The following is a 20,877-nucleotide window of genomic DNA, read 5'->3' as shown; positions in this document are numbered from 1 at the left end:
ACAATTTAGATGCAAGACCAAAGTTAAAATGTTGGTTGAAATTTCATGATTCCCCACACTTCCCCAAAGTCCTGATGTTTAATAACACTGTCCTGCAAACTGAAATTCATGAGAACACTCAGGCCTTTACAGAGTGAGTGCTCTTAAACATTTAGTGGATTTTCCGACACATCATCGGTACTAAACAGACACTACTTGTCTGGGGGATGTTTTGGGAGAGGAGACGAAGTAACTTATTACTGAGAGGTGGAGATCCTTAAAATTCAATAAATCTGAAAACTTTTAATTCAGTCAAAAGTCACTGAGCCTATCAGGGTGATTACTCCTAAATCTAGCATGCAGGAGACACAGGTAAACAAAAATGGCAAAGCACGCTGTTTCGATTTAAAGATTATCACCTAAGGAACATGATTCAAGGTAATGGAAAGAGACTAATCACCAGATCCAGGGGTTTAGGCTCCCAGGTCTTACTGGCAGCTAGATATCTAAATAGGTACTTGAATCTAGCTATTATGGACTTTAAAAAAAGGTAATCAGAGATACCATGCTTCCACTGGAGAAAAGAAGAACAATTCTTGCTCCCTAATTGGCAGCAAAGAACCAGCTCTCATCACAAAGCAATTGCACCAGCAGATGACTCCGATGACACAAGTGCAGTGGGATACTTTAATGACATTGTAAAGTAAATCTTGGTAAATAGTCCTTGCCTCTTGTCAGCTTGAACTAAGGGACCTTCAGTAACACACTGAAGGGAAACAAAGCTTTACAGCCTGGCTCACAGATTTTGTTCAGGAAATACCTAGAGTGAACACAGCAAGGCTACTGGGGCTTTCTTGTCTCTCAGTGTATATTTGCTGAAAGGATCCGTCAACAACCCCCAGAGTCTTTCTGCTTTTTATTTCAGAGCCAGGAAAGTTATTAGAACTATCCTTATAAAAATGCTGAAGACTATTCATGGATTATACATAAAGTTTTCCCTCTCTCCATTTGTGGAAAAGGAAAACCACCACACTCTGGGAGGGTCAGGGGAATAAAGGCCTTTGAACATGTCCCACCAAAAAAGGGAAGATTCAGATCAAACAGAGAGCAGATGTGGCCATGGAATGACAGAGCTGCAAATCCTCTCCAGAGCACATCTGAGAACATTTCACAGCTGGACTTTTACAAGTTTCTCGTGTTTTCTCTTTGTAGCAGCAAAATCCTATATCCCAAAAGGGAGCACAGGAATTTCTCAGCTGCTCCAGCTGCCCTTCAGTTTCTCCCATAATGCAGTCAAAGAAAAAACTGCTTGTTTTATGGAAATGTTAAAAGACTTAAGCTGAGGAAAATCTGGCTGTTGTTGAGAAACCCCCTTATTCCCCCTTTTATTCTGCTCTTTCACACTACTGCTGCTTTGAGTGGAGACATATGTAACATGTTGTTGCAGTTGCTATGGAAAAGAATTGTTTTCAGTTGTTTTCATTACAACATCAGGAACAAGGTTAAGTACTTGAGATACTGTTAGGAGTGTCTCTGTTACCCTCTGCTTTTGGCAGACGTTCTTCAAGAGTTTTGTCTGTCTAATTTTCTCTCTAGTAGGAAAAAAAGCTTTAGAGGCAGTTATGTCTTCTTCTGAGCTGGCACACTCTCTGAGATGCTCCTCTCTCTGTCCTTTCATAATAGCTTCAGAAAATCAGAAATTCTCAGCTCTTGGTCTGACTCTTAACCTCATCTCTTAGTTTCACTGATAAGAACTTGTTCAGCAAAGGAAAATTCACCTGTGCTAAGCACTTCAGTGAATTTATTCAATAAAGTCTTTTACCCTAAGAAGATAACCATATCCTGCTAACTTTCTTGTGTGCTCTTAATCCTGTAGTACAGGAACAGTTGCATGGGATTCAGTGGGTGTTGTCAGATGGACAAACAAGTCATAGCACCTCTTCCCTATTTCTTCAAAGCGCTCTTTCTCCTGCTTCGAATCCCTCATTACCCTCCCCCCCATTAATGTGGCCATAAACCAGATATGACCCTCCTCAAATCCAGTTTTCTATTTTCTGAAATTCTTCCTGTGTGCATCAATTTTACCTTCRGATTATGGCAAAGCTCCACATTCCCTGAGCAAGATGCCATTCTGCTCGCCACTGCCTGAACACACATCGTTCATGTCCTGAGAAGCTTAATCCATGCAGAGCTGGAGTTCTGTGGCTCCTCTATTTGCCCCCAATCCTATGTCTTGCTTAGTTTTACAACTTGCCTCTGAAGACAGAGCATGAAAAAGAGGACTTCTACATGTACTCTCACCCTTCCTGCCTCCCTTTGACCTATTTTTTGTTTAGAATTACACAGGCTGTTTCCATCGCAGATGGCTAACTATTTCCTACTCTGTCACAGAACGTTTCCCGGATGGTCTGGAATCCCTCAGAGTTTTGCACCTTCCCCTAAAGACAATTGCTCTACACTTAAAAACATTTGTGCTGTTTGACTCATCAAACCTACACTGAATATGCTTTGATATAAACTGTTCCTCTGGCATACTTTCAGTTCCCATAATTGGCTCATATCTTAGGAGGCCTATAATAGCTCCTGACTGAAAGTTTGTGACTGGGCATGGCTTTTATTACATCGTACATTACATTTCCATTATCAGTCAAGAATCCTTGACCCTATGTACCACTGTTGTGACTTTATATACTAAACAGGTGGCAAGAGACATGTTGGAGGTCAAGTTCTCTACTGATGCAATTGCAATGTGGTGTATATTCGCACTAGGGGAGAGCTAATCAAAGCACAGGTGAAACTGGAAAAGAATAATGGCTATCCCTGATTTAACCTTTAACCTTCAGCGGCAATATCACATGAGCATCTCTTGCACACATTATTGGAAGCAGATGTGTAAAGAAATTAGAGGAGACCTCCTTTTATATATATGCATTTATTTAATAGCATTCACTTCTCTGTCAAAATAGGTATATGACACTTGTTCTACTCTCAAGCAACTGAGCAAGTTAAGCTCTCTTACGTCCTGTACGGATTTCTCAGACAGATCTGGAACATCCTTTATACGACCATGTTTGTTCTTGAAGGATTTGACCAGAGCTTTTCATTATACCACCTTTGTTCACAGAAATCTAAAGCAAATTTCTATTAAGTACTACAATTAATCTGTGTGTGTGTTTGCACACATGCATATGCCTTGTGTGGTCTTTCTCCACATTTTCTCAGAGCACAAGAGTCATCTCTTCTTTCTTTCCTCTTCCACCCAAATGGATGTAACAGTAGTAAATACATTAATATGAGACGTCTATTAGATACAGGAAGTCTATGAATGTATATGAAGAATCGATAGAAATTCAATCAATAGAAATTCATGCATGTCATTAAAGGAGCCAAAAGAAAGAATCAAATCACAAAGTATCTAAAATATCTACAAGATTTCTCAGTATTTTCCACTTTATCGCAGATCTCTTATTTTTTTGTTCTTCATTTCATGCATTTGTCTTCAATGCAAAAGTCCTTCATCAACTTCATTTGCAGACTGGAGGAGGTAACACCAACTGTCATGCTCTTGATGGCCATCCTATTGGGGTCATTGTGAATTTCAAAGCCCAATTATCACATCACCCATGCATATGCCCCAAATTGATTGTTATTTTAGTATTAGTTTGCAAAGCTTAGGATGTTCATCTGGATTTACCTCAGCTTGTCATTTAATCATGCATGGCACATCTTCTAAACAAATAACTTCTTTGAAAAAAAATCCACACTAGAGCCATCCACATCATTCAGATGCTGCTGCAATGTGGTGGCTATGGCTTTCTAAAGTACAGATGTTCAGAATCATGCTCTATAAAAGCTTACAAGGGCAGGCAACCAGATCAAAAGTGATCTCAAGAACATCTGGCCAGCTGGATGCACTACTGTTTAATAAAGGCATCGCCAACGTTGTTTACAGTACCTGCCTTAGTTTTTTGAGAGAGTTCATTATGCAAGGCGGTGATAATAGCTGCAGAAAAACGAATATGCTTTCACTTAATAACAYGTAACATTACAGTTCAAGCAAATCTTCTAAGCCTCAGTAGCTACTTTAAGGGCATTATATTTATAAATAAGCTACTAGAAAATCTGTGTTTTCTTCCGTAATTTATTCTACTTGGCAGAAGCAATTTTGCAACAGCAAGGACTTTGGCTTCCACAGTACAACACATGCTACTCTGACTACCTGCCTAATCAACTATCAAATTTTTACAGAGGAGAGAAGTTACTTAGGACTTGGAACCRTGGTTCATTAAAGACAGGATTCGCATGGATTTCAGTAGTTTGCAGATTTCCATAATTTTTAGTAGCAGTGACCTATAAAGCACCTTAAAGCTACAGCATTCATGGTGTCTGTTACTTTAATAACTGTACGTTTCTCCTTACAAGTGTGTTTCCTTCAAATGCATGCAGCCTTTCATTATTTCTCTTCCTAAAAAAATCTATGATATGTATGTATCAAGACAAAATTAGTGATCAGGTTTAGTTCAAACTCACACAACACACTAATARGTCACGACATATTTTTCTTCCTTTTCTAGACACAAAGGCAAGGAGAATCAATTTGCAGCACATAATCATTAAAGGCCAGTCGCTAAAAGCATAAGCTCTTTTACAATACTGCTTATGCAAATGTATTCTTCACCCAAGAGTAAGTCAAGCCAAAGGCAGAAAAATAAAGTTGGAAGTCCAGAACCTACTGTATTCGGTGGCAAAATTCTCACAGAATTCAATTATTCTTGGCTTCTTTTCTCAAAATTTTTTAAAGAGCATGATTTTCTCAAAATATATTGCAAGTATATTAAAAAAAAACAAAAAAAACTTTAAAAAGACTACAATCTATCTGTAGCTTAAGACACACTTTCCCCCCAAACTAGTTAGGCCAATTTGTTGGGTTTCTTCTTACATTTAGCAAGCAATTAGTACCTTTAAATGTAAGTCTCAAGTCCCTGGATAGCTGCCTACAGCAAAAGATTAGCAATTATAATGCATCAAGTGTATAATTCTCTTATTTTCTTTTTGTTTTCTTTTTTGCATAGCCTTTGGCATCTAACTCCTAGTGAAATGCCTAACTTCCACTGATCTCAATGGAAGCTGCAGTACTCAGGTTTGGTACCTCAGAACTTTTGTGGTGCTGGTCTTAAATGCTCAGGATGTAATTACTGCATCAAACTTATGTTTAAAGTGCCTGAAGTAAAGTTCCGTTTGAATCATAAACAGTGAGGATTAACTCCATCTTCTCCTGATTCCATACACCATCCAAACAGAACAAGTTTGTTTGCTTTCAGTGGGACTATTCATGGAAGGAAGGCTGCAGAATAAGCATATGCCCTTTCTGTCTTGCAAGAAGAACAATCTGCCACCATATCAGCAACAAAAAATACATATTAAATGGAGCTCACTGGTGGCGGGTGTTCCTCTGAGGCTCAAAAATTCTTGACTTTGGTACCAAAGTTTGTTCATAGATCTAAAAATGTCATGTGTTTCTGCTGTTGGCTAAGATTCTGTGACTTATTTACCATTAGCTATTTGATACTCAGCTGAGTCACAAATTAGTCTCAGACCTCTGAATCCAAGATCTAGGCACCAACGGAATTTCTAAACAATGCCCTTTTCTAATGCTCCAACCCTCTCCAAGGCAGACGTGTCCCATTCTGCTGAAATATGCTTTAGTCAGAAATCAACAAGACTGAACCACCAAGGTTTGGAGAAAACTGCAGATAATATTTACAAAGCAAGCTTTAGGATCTTGCTTACTATTTGCAAATGGGTTTTGCATCAGGCAGGCTCTAGAAAAAATAAGAACAATTTTCCTGTAGATTTGAGTCTTTGGCCCATTTTTACACTGCAACAGCAATGATGGTATCTTTATGTCTACTCAACAGAAGAATACTTCAAGCCAAAGTCTGCTTTGAATTACACTTTACATAATAAGCATGTAAATCCAGACAGAACTGAACACTCATTAAGCTTACACAAGAGGATATCACCTGACCCTAAGCTACCTGTATCCTACGCAGTCTACAAAGTAAGAAAGAGAACATGCCTTTATTTTGACAAGGGGCACTCCTGTTTTTCCTTGCATATTTTTCTAATATATTGGATAGGATTCTTTTTTTCTAATCCCAAGGCTCCTGTATTTCAACACTGAAAGCTCACAACTCCGGCATCCTAAGCTGAAGSAGCGTTTGTGTAGCGCTTCAAAAGTCATTAAGCTGGCCTAACAGATTAGCGAAAAGACTCCGCAGATTGCTATTCTCTGCCTCCAATATCTGATTCCATAAAGTCTAGGACAGCAGAGACATTTCCCTCCTTAGAAACAGTGATAATGCATCTTTACAGCTGGAGTCACTTTATAGATTGTTCTGTAGCTAAAAGAGAGACCGACACCTAGGAGCAGTTAGTGCATTGCAATTTCCAAAGTTAATTTTGAGCAAAATACTGCGCAGGACAAAGGGGACAGGACATGCATCAACTCCCACTGAATCACAGTGTTGGATTCAACCATGTAACACTACCCTGCAGACTGCATCTAACACAAATATCCTGCCCTTACTGATGATATGGCTTATGTCTACGCTGCAATTAGAGATGTGAAGGTAGCATGAGTAGGCATAACGGAAATCCAGTGGCAGGGATGCTATAAGCCTGTCTGYCTACTGTTAGTCTGCACTGAAGTCCATCTCAGCATATTTTTACTTCATTATCAGGTGAAAGCTACCTCAGGTATGCCTACATGCACTGCAGTCATATGTCCTCTCACGCAGCAGATATAACCAATAAATAAGCACTGCTGTGAAGGAGAAGAAATGGAGGGAGGTGGTGTAGTTGGACACAAAGCAAACTTGAGGTGAGGAAGTAAACAGACAGTCTAGAAAGAAGGGGACAGGGAGGACCTCCTTACTTTGAAATGGATATGCCCCTGATTACAGGAGGCAAATGCTTTTGGACAGTGCACAGAACATGTCCAAATCCAAAATTTTGTAAATATTTCCTCAACTACAACATTGATTTGTAGTTGGTCAACACTTAAAGAAACAACTGATATTTTAATGGCATTTTTTTCTGAAAAACATCAACCATTGTTCATGAAAAACTACTTCATTTTAACCATCCCTTCAAAACCAGGTGCTTTTACCATGTTCATTTGCTTCACACTTGCACCTATTTTTTGTTTCAGAAGAAAAACTTTCTGTAACCCTGGAAGACCAATACTACAGCACCCAAAAGCTCATGTAAATCAAAAAAAAAAAAAATCAGCATTTCATTAAATAAAATCAAAATGTGAGAGTCAACAAACAACACTGCACTACACAATGCAAAATACAGAGCTGGTGCCCAGAGTGGCACGTGATGGCAGGAAAGCTGCATGGCAGAAGTAGTAGCAAGAGCAGCAGGTGACAATAATGAAGAATAATATCTTCTCAGGAAGGAAGACTATTAACAATACTATGAAAACACAACAGCAAACCTCTGCAGAGCGTGGCCTGCGCAGAACCAGACTCTTTGGATAAAAGAATTCAGATGAGGAATGCTGTCATGAAACATAAAAAGGAAAAAGAAGAGTGAAAAGGAAAGCAGTTCCCCCAACCCAGAGTTTAAGCTCTTTTTCAACAAGTTACTAATACCTACTTGCTAGAAAATAAATTGTGCATTATAATATGTATGTTCCATATTGCTCACTGCTGAATCACCAACTGCCAGACAGCTGGAGAAAAAGTAAAGGCAAGCAATGTATTCTCATTACATATTTAGGGTTGCTTTATTTTCTGCTTGTTTTGGCTTCGTAATCCTCCACCAAAATATTCAGTGGGAGGAAGATCTTAAGCAACCACTGTTTTTATGAACTCCACTTCAGATCTTGACCAGCTAGAGTGCTGATTAGTTTATATCACAATTCAGTTACTGAGAGAACACAGAGCTTSCTGAAAACTTCTGAAGCAGCTTCAATGATAAAAGGGGTTTTTGTTTTGTTCTGTTCTACAGGGAAAGGAAATCCAGCAGAGCAAAGAGGCCGTATCACTGGCTTTTTGCAGAACCACCAGAAAATACAGGCCTGGCGCCAAGAGTGGTTCTATATATACCTTCCATGTATCTTCTAACTACTGAGCACTGGTATAAACAATCTGTCTGCTCCTTGGRTGATGCAATATCCTTACAACCTTTCTGAAAGCAATTCTGCCTCTCACATGGTAAAGTTAAAGCTGGTTGACACAGTGATAAGCTGGTCATTGAGAACACTATTTATCCAGATGACATAATGCTACATGCTGGAAATCAAAGGCCAAGAGATGGACTTCAGAGTCCTTGGAGCAGTGCACTGAAAGATATGTGAAGGTGATGAGCCTAAAAAGCACAGTAATACCTCTGACGTGGTGCTATTTTTTATTCTGCCAGAGTGGTCACAGACATGCAATAAAAAACATGAGAAATCATTCTCTTAAGAAGACTGTTCAGTTACTGCATGTGCAAAAATGTCTGGTGTGTTTTTGCTACAAATTCTGCTTACCCGTAGCTTATCTTCAGTCTTAGTGGACTGCTTACAGTCGGGATGCCAGACAGTGGAACCTAGGGGAGGAAAAAAAAAATTATTCAGAGTGAAATGGATGACCTCTGTTCATGAAAAGTCAGGTATTAAAGAGAACCCCTTCATTGCATCAGATGGTGATCTGTATGAACCTGAGTATTCATATTCCATTTCAGCTCATGAGAAATACAGGTGAAACACAAAAATCCAAATTCTTGACCCACCTAGAGCAGCCTTTGTCTGAGACTCTCAAAGCACTTAGCGCACACTCTTAATTAAAACTCAAACAGCCTCAAGCAGCATGGAAGCAAGGCAGAATCAGGTGCTGGAGCTGAAAGAGGGAAGGTTCTTCTGGCCAGGGTGGAGGGCTAGAGCAAAAGAACTGGGCCACGGTTACTTCATCTATTCTCCCCTTATGTACCTCACCAAAAAGGGAAGATATAAAAAGAAAGTTCTGATTTTAAGTCCATCGATTCTGGGAAAGTCCTATAATTTCCTAACTATATTCAGTTAGTGCAAAGTATTACTCATAGCACCTCTTCCCTGCAACAACCAAAAAATGCAACAAGAAAAGCTCATTAGGAGAAAAATAAGAAAATTCATAACACAGCAGGGTCAGGGCTAAATTTCACCCACTACACTAAGCTAGAGAGGCCAGTATGACACAGGCAGTACACAACAGTATATGAAGAAGCCTCTCCCTAGATCACAGCGTGCCATACTTGCCATTGGCACATGCACCATTTCTACCCCTTGTTCTGTAAGATCAGTGGCATGTGTTGCACTAGGGTTTCCCCATGGCAGCTTTCAGCTGCATATCTGGCTGCAAAAGGAAACGGCTCTGTTGTTCGTACCCCAAAACATGGGATTCTCTCTTACATTGTAAAAATGTAAACACTCAACTGCCCTCGAGGGCCCAGCAGTGTCAGAGGCAGGGGGTATTTCTATCCCATTTCAGTTATCTTTTGGAATAGAGTGCAAACCGTGGTCACTGCTGGCAGGTATTAGCCAAACTGAAATTGAGCAGAAGCTAATGATGATTTTTAATACTGACTGCTGCTGTGGTCAAACTCAAACCTCATTCCAACTACTATAAAGCCAATACTGAGCCTTGCCTGTTTGCAGGAGGGAACTTCTCCTCTTCATTCTGTCCTCAAAGAAAGAAAGAAACAAAAGTCCAGATCTCCTACTGGTGAATATTAGCTCAAGGGCAGCCAGAGGAAACCCTTCCCTCAGAGACAGTTGAAAAGCAAGGGTCAGGGGCCCTGGAGACTTTATTCCAACGAGCCCTTGCATGACTCAGTACAGAAGTAAAGACCAGCAGGAATGATTTCACTTCCCAGCAGCACATGATATAATAATCATCATGAGAAGATTGGAGAGAACACTGACTCTGGATCAGGGTCTGAGATGTTTGGCTTTCAGTCTAAGCTGAGGAAGAAGAAACTGTGCACTTGGCAGGGGGAAATGATCAGACAACAACCAACGGCCTTCACTGTAAACAAACAGCAGCCTCAGAGCCAAGACCCTACAGAGTCTGCAAAGGTCAGGAGAGAAACATGCCCTGTGGATTTGATTAGGAGATCAGACAAATTAAGCTCTCAGGAAGAAGGGAGTTCACTCTATAAGGCCAATGAATTAGGACTCAGAAGGTTTAGGCTCAATTCTCAAATTCAGTTGCAGACTTCCTGTGTTGCCCTGATAAAAATTCTCTCAGTTCCTCTATACCTTGGTTTCTTTTCTATCAAAACATCCCCATCATCAAAGCAAAGGCTATCACTGTGGTTTTGGGCAGCATTTTGTACAAATTGGCCTAATTTTAGAAACACCCCAGGAGAATTCTGGAGCTGTTGAAAGTGAACAAGAAATGCAAGAAGGTCTAGATGCCATTTTCATGGTGAAACTGAGCTAACAGTTGTGAGTTTTCTTTCAGAAAATGGTAAGAGGTTTGAAACATGCGAAACCTTAAAACCCAAATAAGACAGAGTAGGCTTGAGAAGTTAAAAGTAAATATTTTGCATGATCCTCAACTCCGAGCCAACCACAACTTGTAGACGTCATCCACCCAAATGTGCCAACCTATTCTGAAACACTCAAGCTGTGTCACCTCTCTTTTTCCTACTGGAAATAGTTCAGCAAATTGCGGTTAAACCCCTTCTTAATATATGTTTGTTTGCTCACTTGGCAGACCCCAGCCAACATATTAATTTATGCAATTTTTCACTCTGCATGTATCATTGATCCAACAAATAGCTCTCTAAAACACAGTAACTCGATCTATTACTTATACAATAAATAAGGCTAAAAGCCTGTGTGAGAATCAAGTGAAGCACCCCTCTAAATGCTAAGCAACATCCTAGCTTGGCAACAGTCCTCTGGGGCAGTCCATATTATAATATATTACTAGGAAGTCTGTGGGAAAGAGAAAATGATGCTGCTTCCTTGTCATTTTCCTGGGGTGGAGGGTAGGGGGAATGGGTTGGGGTGAGGAGAGCCAGGGTGCTTCTGCTAGCATTATCCAAACCATCCTTAAAATAGAAAGTCCCAGGATAGAGGGCTTGTTTTTCCATGCCTTTTCCTTTTGCAAGCTTCCTACACATTTCTGATAGAAGTAGCTACCACAAACATGCCAGGTTTTCACTCCTCTATTATACAAAGTGATACCAACACGGTGCTTTCATGCCCAGTGGAGAGGACAATTACAACTGAGAAGGAAGTTGTCTATTTTCCTTTATTTTATCAATAATGTGATTTTGGCTCTAGCTCTAGTGTTGTGGTGTTGTGTTTTTATTTCAGCAAAATGCTTGGAAGGCTGTTATTCTGCTCCTTAGGGGAAACAATTTAGATGGAGTCAGGATAACCATTTCAGCTGAAGCTGAGCACTTTGCATGGGGAAGTTTTTTTTAGGTCCCTTACACTTGTGAACATGCTGAATTCAGCAGGAAAAGCTCTGGCTGGACAGTCTGGGGTACAGTCAGCAATAACATTATTTGGTCAGAAAACAGCTGGACATAACAAAGCAATATAACTTCCGCTCGTCTTTTGAGACTAAGTGAGCCTGAAGAACACTGCTTTGTGGCCACAAGAAAAGAGATACTGAAGTAGACACAGCCAGGAAGAGAACGATGGCAGACCAAGGAGCCACGTATCTCTCCTCTCTCATATCACCTGCACAAGTGTATCCTTGGTTAATCAGGAGCTAGTACTTCCTGTCTTTTGGGGATCCACAGACATTTACACCAAAGCCTGCCCAATCAACATGAACTTCTATTCTCTACTAGGTTTGTGCAAATTGCATCAGTTCATCACTTGTTATTATTAATATCATTACAGAATTAATCTGCTCACCCTGAACTTTACCTGTACTTTCTCTTACTATGATGTGAGGAAACTAAGAAGATTATTAATTGTCAGGTGCTGTCCCTGCTGCTTTCAAATTAGTCTTTTCTAATTTACCACTAGAAAGCAGTATTTCCTTCCCAACCCTCTTTCAGCTTCTATTTGCTCTTGCAAGGAAGTACTGTTAAACAACTCTATATCCAATTTTGTGCACAGCTGGAATGAGATGATGAAAATACAACTCTTTACAAGTGAGGGAGGAGAAAGATGGACTGCAGAGGACAAACTATAAAATAATACAAGTTATCTTCAAAGGAATTCCTCTTCTTAACAATATCTTATTCTGGGATTCCTCCAGAAGGAATCTCTCTTCAGAATTTCCACTGCCTCCACACTTTCATCATTTCTTTCCTGTTCTTTTAGGGCCTTTTCAAGCACATCAGGCAAGTTTTCTAAAACAAGTACACAAGCCGTTCTAAACTAGTTCTAAAACAAAATCACAATATGTAGCTGAATTTTCTCTTTGATTTCTGGTTTGCATAAAAGCATATTAGATGTCTTTCTACCTATATTCATTAAAATTATAGCAAGTCAGAAAAATAGCTGTAGCCTAATAGTTAAAGTGCTACCCTCTGGGAGACTAGGTAGAATATTTTTCAAAGTAAAGAGCACATTCTTTGGGAAATTAAAAGATTGTGGAAAAAAATATGCTTGGCAACACCTGGAAGTGAGTGTGAGAATATTAATAAGAAAGTGGAGATGAAAATGAGTGTACAAAAAAGAAATGACTGTGGAATGAGATAAAAATAATGTAAATTAAAGATAAATAATCAACAATAAAAGTAACGTAAATGGTAATGAAAAGAGAGACATGACCAGAGAAAAGAGAAACAGCTTAGGCAAACAGATATGAGTAAGCAGAAGAGTAGACAATCTAACAATGTGCACAGGGAACAAGATCTACATCATTCAGAAAGCTCACTACAATCTCTGGAAGTCTTTCCACTGCCTTTTACTATTTGGAGACTGGTCCATAAGAGGAGAGAAAGTGATCAAAATAATTAGGGGGAAAATGACATGAAACTCGCTGACTTTGTCTGGTATCTCATACAGTAGTCTGCGTGCTAAGCTCTCTGTGAGATGCCAAATTTAGAGGCAGCCTAATAAATTTCATTTTTGCTATACACCTTTTGAAAACACAGTTTGGGGCAGTGAAGGTGTGGAGTGAATGCGAAGTCACTGTTATGGCCACCTAACAGAGCCTCAAGTGAAAAAGTATCAGAAGACCGTAATGAAGCCAGAATGGCTCTCGTCCTCTTTGCCTGTATAACGTACAGATGCTTTATAAACCGCTGAGTTCTGTGACTGAAGAATTAAGAAGCCTGATTTTCTGGTTTGGGTTTAGTAAGAGAACCAGCTCCTCTGTTGCCAGGCAATGAACTAAGAAGGCCACTGATAACGGGCTGTTTCCATGGCAGCTGGCTGAACAGCCGCAGGCCTAGGCCTACCATTTCTGAGGCAGCTGGGGCCTGGAGACATCCTTACCTTGCAGATACATTTCTTCTCCTTCCGTGAACATCTGGTTGCACCTGCTGCATCGTGCACAGCTTGGATGATAATGCTTGTCACCTGCCTAAACAAAAATAAAAAAGGGAAATGAGGGCTCAATACATTGCACTGCTTTGTGAACACTTGTTATTGCTGACAGACCACTGTTCTTCTTCCTCTAGTTCATCTGTAATGATATAATGTTGCCCTATAATGTGACAGGAGGCACGAGAACGTAAGATCTGACATACTGCTTCAGTCCAAAGGTCTGCCTAATCCAGTATCCTGGCCTCAACAGCAGAGACCAGCAGCAGCTAGTTAGGGAAAAAGGTTGTAAGAAATAAGACAAGTATAGAACAGCCTTTCCTCCTTATAACTTCCCAGGCTCAAGTGACCAGTGTTTTAAAGATTTCCTGGGTAAGAGGCTATGTCCCACTCTATCCATCCTCCATGGTTTTGCCCATCACCTTTCTGAACCTTCATCTATTTAAGAATCCAGAGTAATGAAGGTCACAATGCAATCAGGCATTTCTGTAAACCTGCTGTCTCCTCATTTTAGCAGGTGCCTTGCAGAGAGAGCACACCAGCAACATGTGCTTTCTCCTGTCCCTTTGCTATGGATGAATCCAGACAACGAATAACCTGCCATTTCGTTCCTTGGCCTTCTTCCTGACACTGATGATACGGGCATTAAGGAAAAGAGGGCTCTCTAGGGCAAMTTCTGGGACCATTAGCTTAATTCAGATATGCCTGACTTCAGAGGGCACACTGGCACACACAGCTGGAACTGAATTTGAACTATTGACCTAAAGATGCTAAATACTCCAGATCCCATTACCCAAATCCAAATCCTCTGAGTCATTCAGTCTCTTAAATACATTGATACTCATAATCAACGAGGCTGATCAGATATCAGGGCTATAATGAGGACAGGGAAAATCAGGGATACAGATACTAATGTGATTTCTTCTCCTTAGATGAGCAAAGCCACCAATATATTAATTCCCTTGCATCAGAAACTGAACATGCAAAACCCACATTAGGCTTTTTTTAATATACAATAATTAGTCTTAAAAAAACCCCTGAATAGTAACAAGTACTGAATTCTAAAAGTTTTTAAAAATTGTGGCTTCTTCACAAGTTAACCTCAAATCCTTTTTTCAAAAAATATTCCATATCAGCTGAAAAGCTATATGCACAAAATACCTGTTTACTCTGTAGCTGACTTGTAAAATCTCATCAAATAATTTCCTATTTCGTTATACTTGTAACTTATTACGAAATTCAATCTTTACTTACGTCTGTGGAGGCAAACTAAAAATATATTTGTCAGGAAAGGTAACTATTCACAGAGACTCTGGTGTTTGCAGATATTATTCATCTGTCATGATCTCTTTAAGGACAATTCCTTTCTAGGACTTTCTGTCACAAGAGGCCCGAGGAGAGCAGTCAGTTGGCTGGTGGGTTAGCTATACAGCCGCTCTGCWTTTGCAAATGAGCCTGTACTTTTCTTGCACAGATTCTATCTTTGCTGTTGGTTCGGCTCCTTAGAGGGCAGCATCTGCCAAACAGGAGGATTAACTGCCCTTAGTATTTGTGCACCGCAGATTTACACCACTACCACGCCAAAAGGAGTCTGGTAAAAGGGAGAATGAGAGAGGTCAATACAAGATATGGCAATTAAAGAAAGATTAGATAAGGAGAGAGAAGACACAGTATTGTTCCTGACTTGCAGCAACAAAAACAATATTGAACTGAGATGGAAAAACATACTCATTGCTAATTCTCTTTCTATCATTTTCAGTGTTGGCTGTCCTCTCTGGCTCTGACTCCCTGTAGCAATGATTTAACCTCTGAGATGTCCCATCGGTTCCATTCAAGACTGGGATTTAGAAAAAGAAAACGAAGAAATTCTGTATGTATCTGAAACATAATGCTGGAATCAAGCCACAGCGATTCTGATCTTGAACACAGACGTGCAGAGAAGAACAGTTACTTGTATATTTATGGAACATAAATATACAGGGCTGTGAATACTGAATGGAGTTCAAAGATACATCTCCAATTTGGACAGCTCAACACTCAGCAGAAGCTGAAAATCCTACTTTTCACTTTTTGCTTTTCTCTGAGACATACCACAGAAACAATATTGTATATACTGAGGAACAGCAATTCTTTTGGTACCTGTTAAAAAAAAAAAAACAACGAAAAACTTTTGAGCATTCCTAAGGCTCTTCAGCAAAGTGGGATCCACAGAGGTGCTTGTCACAAGCGATTCCAGGCATATTTGACTTAGAGATGATGCCAAATCTTGTGTCCTGGGAACTGCTCGCAGTTAATGAGATACAAAAATTTCTAAGAAGGCTGAATCACTGCCGGAAAGGATCTCCTCCAAACAGGAAGACAATAATTTTAAAAGTACATTAGAAATAATAAAACAGAAATCTTTCTTGGGCTCTGCCTGTGTCTCATCCAACTAAAGAATATCTCTGCGACATAATTGTGCTGCTGCTTAACAAAGCTCAAATTTCCAGTAGGCATAYGGATTTTTCTGAAACAAAATTTGTAACTTCTGGAAAGGTGTTCTGTAGGGTAGCTAAGAAGTAGCTACATAGTCTGAACTTGAAAGAGTACAGGGCCTGTTATGTGTTGGATGTTATCCAAATTCCCAGAAACAAAGGACTGAAATAACCCTGTGGTAAAAAGCTTTCTTAATTTCAGTTAATTTCCAAAAAGTCTGTACACCAGTATAATCTGATGAAGCAGGTTTTACAAAAAAATTTATTCTTACTGAAGATCCTGATGGTAAACTAAGGGAGAGTAGTTTTAAGAAGGGTAGTTAGGATCCAGTAGAGATATATATATTGTGAGAGCATCACAACATATAATGATGTGTGGACTACGGAAATCACACATTCACACTTGTACAGTTCTAACTGTTGTCCTTCTTCCAGTCTGGCCCTTGAGGTGTGCTTTTTGGAAACAAGAAAGATGTATTACCCCAATGTTTTAATCAAATGCCACATTTCATCGCCACAAGCAAAAGGCGTCAATTCTTTGGGCACTGCGCAGCTACCCTGCCAGTCCTAACCCAGGCTTCTGACATTCCTGTTTCTTGTTTTGCAGTTTATTCGCAACAACTTTGTTCAGTTATTTCTACTAGCTTGAGCCATCCTCGCATCGGTCATCAAACTGTAGCAACACACAATCTCTTCTGACTTTTTTATTTATCTTCTATCCATACTGACAAATCTAAAATAGGTTCTCAGATTAAATCCCATTTCCACACAGTGGACATAAAAATTTACATTAAAAAAAAAAACAGTATTCTTTACTCATTCATCAAATACTTCCAGAGCCTCAGAACTGCAGAATGAAGGAACAATAGTCAAACACATATGATTATAAATGCCATTATAAATGTAGATATAAACATATATGTTAAATTTGAGTACTTTACCATGGTTCTGCAATTCTCACTGAATCATGGCTGACCAGTGATGTAGGCCTGCTATGTATCTACTATATACTACTATATATATCTACTATACACACTAAATGCTTTATATGTATACATATGTAGATAAAATAGATTTTAACAATATTTTACATAGTATTAAGGTTCTATTTGTTTTGATAATTTCAAGACTTATACAGGAATCAAATCTTTAGCAACACTGAGCTTCAGTTTTCCTATCTATAGAATAAGGTTAAGTAACATTTAATGTCCTCTATAAAGTGCTTAGAAGAAACATCACAAAGAAAAACTGTTACAAAAATGTATTCCTAATGACCAGTTGGGGGGGGGGGGGGAAGGTGGCTTCATAATCAGCTCTCCTCTCCTCCTCTAGGATTGTCAGTAGTTAGGATTCAAGAATAATGTGCTAGACAGGGGAGCCAGATGTGTACGTTCTGCAGAAAGGTGCACATGTCCCAGRTAACACTAGCAAAAGTGCAAGCTGTATTATGATTTTTAATACTACTAAGACATGTAACAACAGTTAATAACAAGAGACCAAATTTTTCATAGCTCACCCTTTCGGACTCAGCAGCTATCAAGTGTCAGCCTTTTTGCAGCATCTTAATCTCTTAAATAACCTCAACACAGACATACAAATCCTCCTTAGCTGATTAAACCAGTCTTCAATGCCATTTTAAAAGCTACTCTGTGCTGCTTTCAGAGGGCTTTGAAGGCTCCCTCTAATGGAGAAGTAATAATCCTCACCAACTGCCTGGAACAGGAAAGGCCACAGAACACAGTCTTCACGTTACACCCTGTGTGCATCAAGCTTACAAGACCCGTTGCAGTTTAACAGGCAAACTGTAAGGATAAGAGGTAGGGAGTTGTTTGAAACACCAGCTAAATGCAATGCACAGTGTTCCCCTACAACCCCTTTTACGCTGCTGACAGTGAAGCCTCTTTGCAATGCACAAAACACTGATCTGCATTCACTTTATTAAGATGCCTTCGGGGACCTCCTGAAGCTTAAAGTGCACTGCTGCTCACAGGGGTCAGGGAAGGCAATGGTGGGTACCACAGGACATTTTAAACAAGATGATTGATTCCAACCCAAAGGACACACATACAGCTACATGCAAGCTGATGCAATGTGACCCAGAAACCCAGCATAAAAAGTACCCACTTCATAAGCACACATACAGCTTTAACCCCATGATCGTGGTACTTTAAAAGCCAACAACTGCATTTTCAAACTCCATCCGCTTACTCTGTCCCCATTTCCAACAAAACTAATTTTTATACTATGAGTGCTCTGATCTGATTATATAAATGTTTTCCTCTTCTGTGAATGTAAGAGCTTAAGATCTATTACTCATGCCTTCACTTCTGCCCTTCTTTCCAGAACAACAGTGAATGAGAGCCAGAAAGGACAATAACAAGAATCCCACTAGGAGAGCTATCATGCCAGTAGGTCTGGTAGAAGAACTAATTACCAACAGACATTTTCTGTTGGCCAAGAGACACAGTAAAGTGCATTTTTGTTGCATTACATTTGCACAGCTGCACTCACTCCCAATATTCAAAGATATCTAAGTAATCACCTGATAAACATCTACTAAGCATGTAGAAAGCTTTACTTTCAAAGCAGTATTTAAATACCACAAAAACTGCTATGCAGTTTTAAGAACACATGTAAGCCCTTCTCTTTTTATAAACAGGTATAATGGCTCTGGTTTGACAACCAAATCTAATCAAATATTTAGTTCTACCATGACTCTGAGGAGGATGACCTGATTTCTTAACTCTCTTAAGAATGAAGGAGCAGCCCAAAGAATAACTCCACCTGTATTTTAAACCCCTTAAGGAATGTCATGAATTGTAAAACAGGAACTGTAGCAGAAGCCTACATTTTGCAGTGAAGCTTTATTTTAATTACTTGCAGAGGTCATAGAACTTTTAACCCTGTTTGATGTTTAGTACAATATCAGCTTCAACTGTTTTCTTCTCTGCAGGCTTCACTGATCTCACAGGCGGGTGGAACAGCACAAACTCTGAGAACCGAAATTTGCCTTTAACAACATCCTGGCTCAAATTGTCCACTCATTTTTCCTAGACTCTTATCTGCTTAGCAAGTCACTACAAATAGTGTGCTCACATACAAAGTAAAAGAGCAGACCCTCACAAAGGACTCTGGAATCAACTTTAATTTTCTCATTCCATACCAAAGGAAAGAAAGTGTAACATGACTTAAGCCTTAAAAATAATTCTAGTAGGATAAATCCTTGTTTGATATATACCTTTAAAACTAAGACCTTCTAGTGCTGGTGTTAATACTACCATCATATCAATAGAAACATCTCTTAGCACAGTCCCTCCCTCTGGTCAATGAGAGATGGGACTGAACAGGGGGAAGTACAGCTCCTTTTCCCGCTCCCTCTGCTTGCTGGTCCGTATTGGTTTACTCTGGATTCATACTGTATGGTTTCTTCTCCATTCTGATGAATTCTGATAATCAACCTCTGGGGTCTGCGGACAGCTACCCAGGTTCCTAAACCAGGAGACCAATTTCCCTAACCTTCCTTCCTAGTCAATGAGGAAGATAATAAACTCTTTCAGAGGAAAGCCAAGACAGCAGCCTAACTTGTGTTCTGAATCACCTGCTAGTGGAGCTCCCTCTCTGTCCACTAATAGACACACTGACTACAGAGACATGAGCCCCATCTCCCAAGGTGGCTGAATTAAAATGATGTCAATATTCCATCACCCCAGATTTTTAGCCCTTTTTTCCACAGGCATGGATATCTTACGTGAGCTCTAAACAAAAGAAAGACATATCAATAAAATTTCAAGTACAAACCCAAATCTACTTCGTGTGATTCCTTCACTAGAGATTAGAAAGAAAGGCCAGGGTTTGTATGCTGCTCAAGCTTCATGGCCAAGTTTGCACCAACCCTTTGACAGTTTCAGAAGGGGAAGTTCTGTTTTGCAAATTGCTCACACACCACTGAAAATGTTCCCTGGGGAGCTAGATTTGAGTTTCAAGCACACGCCATCATTTCCCAGGCTGACAGGGCTGCAAGACACCACACTAGAGGGAAAGTGGAAAATGGAGCGTCCAGCCATGAATCTAAATCCAAATGACAACATGCAAGAGAGATGGAAGACCCTCAAAACTTTCCACTGACTGCTGCACTGTCCGAGTAAGCCAAAACTGCAGCTCTCCTGCTGCTATGAACACTTGCACTGTTAATTCATGCATGGTTTCCCATTACTACACAAAAATACTTCCAGCATCCCAATAGTGGCTGCCAATGTCCTGCTAATGTATTCCTTAACAGATGGGCTATATTATATTTTGCAACTTACTAGTGTTAATTAGGTCAACATACTGTTATACCCATTAGTTGCTGCTCACAGGAATGCAATTATTAGATTATTATTAGATTATTATTATACACGCTATATTTTATTAAGATTTGTGTATATTCTGCAAGAGGGAAGACTAATTGTTGAATGCAAGCAGTGTTTATTTTAGATGTATATGTTTTGATTTGATGTAAACAGGTAAACACATTGACAGGATTTTCCATCTAGTCTCATCCACCTCACTACTTTATCTCGTTTATACATTGGTGTTCTCCCATTGTCTTCTAATCCTCTGCTCTACTTAGACTGATCGGATCTAGGATCTAGAGGGATAATTTACTTAGAAACTTATTTCCATCAGAGATGTAAGAGCTAAGACAATGATTACAGTCACTATGGCTGATGAAGGTAATCCAGATGCGTGTTTTCAGGTCAGAGGTAAGAGGCCAAAACTTCAGGAAAAGCCCTGGTTTGTAAACAGAATTTTTCTCCTGTTGATTCACTGAGAAACAGCAACCACTGAACCAAGCAATGCCATTCCTATACTTATTTCTCAGTGCAGAGGTGTGCTTTAACAAATAGTTTGAAAGYAATTCACCAGCTCCTTCCCATTCAGCTTCCATCA

At 39.7% G+C, this 20,877-nt stretch overlaps 1 protein-coding gene across 3 annotated transcripts in view; it reads right to left on the bottom strand.

The window, feature by feature from the left end:
* ABLIM1 (actin binding LIM protein 1) overlaps positions 1–20,877 on the bottom strand; it is a 139,162-nt gene that overhangs the window by 45,995 nt on the left and 72,290 nt on the right. For all 3 annotated transcript variants that reach the window (XM_026069785.1, XM_026069783.1, XM_026069784.1), the window contains 2 exons: positions 13,424–13,511; positions 8,522–8,580 (listed from right to left, as the gene is read on the bottom strand). In XM_026069785.1, coding sequence (XP_025925570.1) covers positions 8,522–8,580; positions 13,424–13,511 — 147 coding nt within the window. The remainder of the gene's footprint in view (positions 1–8,521; positions 8,581–13,423; positions 13,512–20,877) is intronic.

Source organism: Apteryx rowi, unplaced genomic scaffold (genome assembly GCF_003343035.1).
Source record: "Apteryx rowi isolate R43461 unplaced genomic scaffold, aptRow1 scaffold_3, whole genome shotgun sequence".
Classification (NCBI taxonomy): Eukaryota; Metazoa; Chordata; class Aves; order Apterygiformes; family Apterygidae; genus Apteryx; species Apteryx rowi.
This window is presented reverse-complemented; position numbering and strand designations above follow the sequence as displayed.